General features: G+C 39.4%; 1 protein-coding gene across 1 annotated transcript in view; it reads right to left on the minus strand.

The window, feature by feature from the left end:
- si:dkey-256h2.1 (uncharacterized protein LOC337520 homolog) overlaps positions 1-3,513 on the minus strand; it is a 13,726-nt gene extending 10,213 nt beyond the window's left edge. The window contains exons 1-3 of the mRNA XM_037676518.1: positions 3,059-3,513; positions 1,541-1,680; positions 1,286-1,461 (exon numbers count right to left, since the gene is read on the minus strand). Coding sequence (XP_037532446.1) covers positions 1,286-1,461; positions 1,541-1,680; positions 3,059-3,513 — 771 coding nt within the window. The remainder of the gene's footprint in view (positions 1-1,285; positions 1,462-1,540; positions 1,681-3,058) is intronic.
- Positions 3,514-4,068: the final 555 nt, after the last annotated feature.

The raw sequence follows: 4,068 nt of genomic DNA on the forward strand, positions 1-4,068 counted from the left end.
GCTACATTTAGCTTTTAACCAGCATTTAGCTACATTTAGCTTTTAACAAGCCTTTATGCACGCCTTAAGCTTTAAGCTTATGCTGCGCTTCTTTTAACAACTTAGTTTTAGCGTTTGAAATAAATTTCAGCAAAGTTGTTCAGCAATTTTTGAATTTTAAGTTATTACAATAAGTCATTCATGATTTTGGTTCTTATATAAACAGTTTACTGTTAATAAATAACAAATAAATGTTAATAAATAGCAAGTAACTGTTAATAAATAGCAAATACCCATTAGTGAATAAGAAGTACTGTTAATAAATAGCAATAACTGTTAATAAATACAAAAACTGTTAATAAATAACAAATACTGGTTAGTAAACAACAGATGTTATTTAATAATAAAATAACTGTTAATAATACAAAAACTGTTCATAAACAACAAATAACTTATTTAATAACAAGTACTGTTTATAAACAACAAATACTGTTAATAAATAAGAAAAACTGTTATTTAATAACATACCTGTTATAAACCAAGTAGTTAATAAATAATAAACTATTAATAAATAAGTACGTACTGTTAATAAATAAATACCTGTTGCTAAATAAATAAATGATAATAAATAGCAAGTAACTGTTAATAAATAGCAAATACTGGTTAGTAAACAACAGATGTTGTTAGTTAATAATAAAATAACTGTTAATAACACAAAAACTGTTCATAAACAACAAATAACTTATTTAATAACAAGTACTGTTCATAAACAACAAATACTGTTAATAAATAAGAAAAACTGTTATTTAATAACAAATACCTGTTATAAACCAAGTAGTTAATAAATAATAAACTATTAATAAATAAGTACATACTGTTAATAAATAAATACCTGTTAATCTGGGCCTTCATTTTATCTCGCCCGGCCTAAGTTATGATTTTACAGCAGTTTTTATGTTTATAATTTGAATAGAACTTTAACAACAATATGGCTGTTGTACTTAGTGCATTTAAAAATTGCCGAGTCATTTTTGTTCACATCCTAATCGTCCATTAAACATAAAAGTTATTGATCTGAGAAAAATAATTATTTCTGCACTTTCCATCTTTGATTTTATGCTTAAACAAATAAATAAACCGGCATTAATCTGCACCAAAACTGATTTGCTTTGAAAACATTTGCTTTCAGCAGAAGTTTTTGGTCTGTGAGCAGGTTGGTCTTTAGATATCTGGGTCACGTGTCTGTCCCGCCTCAGAATCCTTCTGGGTCGACGGTTCTTTAGCTGATTCAGCAGCGTGAACGGACCTTAGTGAAGAAAGAGCAGTTGCCCTCGGACACCCAGGCCACGGCGCCGCCCAGCGAGGCTGAAGGTCTACACCCGTCTCCTGCATGGACCAGCTGAGAGGAGTCTGGACTCCAGCGGCCCATCAGCCAGTCGTACCTGGCATCCAGTCTCTTGATGACGACGGGCGTCTTCCATCCTGCAGGAGGAAACGGGACCAATTACAGAACCGAGCCGGTTCCAAGCGTTTAAACGTTACTGTAAATAAAAGGTCTTACCGTCAGAGGTGAAAACGGCCTGAGACAGCCCACAGTTGTGACCCCAGCAGCCCCAGTAATAAAACACACTGGGAATCCAGTTACCCAGAGCAAAGAGCGGGACCGGGGAGAAGTGCAACTGGGTCAGAACCTCCTTCCTGCTGCGGTGAGGCGTGCACGATAAGAAGAAACGTTAAAGACACAAAAACCGATTGTTGTGAACTCATAATTCATTTCACTGTTGATTTCTCTTTCTGACACTAAAGATTTCACACTTTCAGATTAAAGTTTTACATAAACTGGGACGTAATCCAGTTCAGTAACTTTTAGTTTTCCAAAGAATACAGCTGATTTAAAATAAACATTCCTTTTGAAGACCGCTTTCATTCGCCTATTTTGTTTTTCTTCTTTCGGCTGCTCCCTTCCTCAGGAAACTAACTCGCATTAGTTTTTGTTTTTCCTGCGGATGTCCTGACACCACAGACACCGAGCTGCCACGGCCTCCGTGTGGAGCAGGGAGCTGCCATCTGGGGGCCAGGGGCAGCAGATGGTGGGGGTCGGGGCCTTGCTCAAGGGCCCAGAGTGGGGCAAATGAGGGTGGAGGCAGGTGTGTTCCACCTTTCTCACCCACATTTTGATGTTGTTGTTCCAGGGAGTCGAACCGACAACCTTCCGATCACGTGCCCACCTTCTCTAACCTCTGCGCCACCACGCCCCCACGCTTTCATTCGTTTATAAATCGTTTTAAAAAATCTGCTTCAACACGCTTTGTATTTGTCTGCGCTAACTTTAGCTTTTAGCTGCATTTATGCTATTTTTTGCTTTTAGTCACAGTTTTGTGAATTTTACTATTCAGATATGGTTTCGTTAATATCAGCTTTTTACAACAGTTTCGCTCATTTTTGCTACTAACTACTGTTTAACTTTTTTTTTCTTTTAGCTACATCTTTGACAATTTCTAAGTTTATATTTTAGGTATGAATTTATGTTTTGGCTTATAATTAACTGTTTTAGCTTCCTACTGTTTTTCAATTTTTAGGTTTTAGTACACGTCTATTTTCAGCTTTTAGTTATGATTATGCTAACTTTTACATTTCACTACAATTGAGCTGATTTTAGCTTTCAGCTGTGGTTTTGCTAATTTTAGCTTCTACATACAGGTTTTCTCATTTTAGCTTTTAGCTATAGTTTTGCTATTTTTACCTTTAAGGTAGAGATTAGTTTATTTTAGGTTCTGTTCTGTTTGTTTTAGGCTTTTACTCTTTCGAATAATTGTGATCCAATAATTTTGATTCAAATAATTGTGATCTAATAATTTTGATTCAAACACTCAGCTAAAGTTTACCCATTTTAATTTTATCTATGGTTTATCCTGCTTTAGCTTTTAGCTATGGTTTAGCAACTTTGAGCTTTATCAACAATTTTGCTCATTTTAGATGTCTGCTATTTTTAGCTACTTTTAGGCACCGTATCTAATTTTAACTTTTAGCTACTTCCCTAACTTTAGCTTCTGACTACCGGTGATGCCTTCACGGTCACCTGCGCATCGCGACCCGCTGCAGCTGATCTCTCATCCACAGAACATCAGTGGCCGCGGACTCGTCCAGGGACAGAACCAGAACCTGGGTACTGTCAGGGAGACCTTCGAGCAGACTGGTCAGGGACGACTCGGAGCTCCACAGACACTCCAGGAAGCCGGACTTGTTGGTGAAGGCGTGGATGACCAGAGACCCTTTGAGGGCTCCGGGCTCGTACGAGAACGTCCCATCCAGAGTTGGGACAGTGAACGCAGCCGCGACGTCGCCCGGCTCCGGCCCGTCTCCGGGCTGAGGACTGGGTTTGTTTCTGTGGTCATGGAGAGAACCCCGGAGAGACCCGTCCAAGCCTTGGTCCAGTTTTACTCTGCGCCGCGGTGCCCTCGGTTCTGTCAGACGAGCTGTCACAACGATGAGCAGCAGGAGCAGCGCAGGCACCGCTGAAGGCACAAAACCCATTGTTCCGCTACGGAACGAAGACCTTGAACTCACCACGAGGAGCCGAGCCTCGACATGACCAGAGCAGAATTTATATTTTAAATTAAAAGACTGAACGGTGCTTCAACTGAGAGGAAAACCGCCCGGCACGTGTTTTTACCGTTAATATAAATATATTACAAGAGTAGGCGTCACCATGAATAGATAACGGTTTTCTACGGCGGCCCTGAGAGGACAGAAAGCTTAAACGAAAACTGGATTTTCCACATTCAATAGAATATGCTGGTGAAGATTCTCAGTCATCCAGGACATGATGAATTCAAAAAACGTTCAATACAAAAACAAGTTGTTTTTGTATTGAACGTTTTTTGAATTCATTCAAAAGAAGCACCACTAAAAACCAGCCACTAGGGAGCACAAGCCAGTACCAGGCCCGGGTAAATGGGGCAATGACAGGTAAAGGTAGAGAGCTGGCTGACATGATGCTGAGAAGGAAGGTAGATGTTTTGTGTGTCCAAGAGACCAAGTGGAAGGGCAGCAAGGCTCACATCATTGGAGCAGGGTTCAAACTGTTTT

Source organism: Nematolebias whitei, chromosome 5 (assembly GCF_014905685.2).
Source record: "Nematolebias whitei isolate Nwh7 chromosome 5, NemWhi1, whole genome shotgun sequence".
Classification (NCBI taxonomy): domain Eukaryota; kingdom Metazoa; phylum Chordata; class Actinopteri; order Cyprinodontiformes; family Rivulidae; genus Nematolebias; species Nematolebias whitei.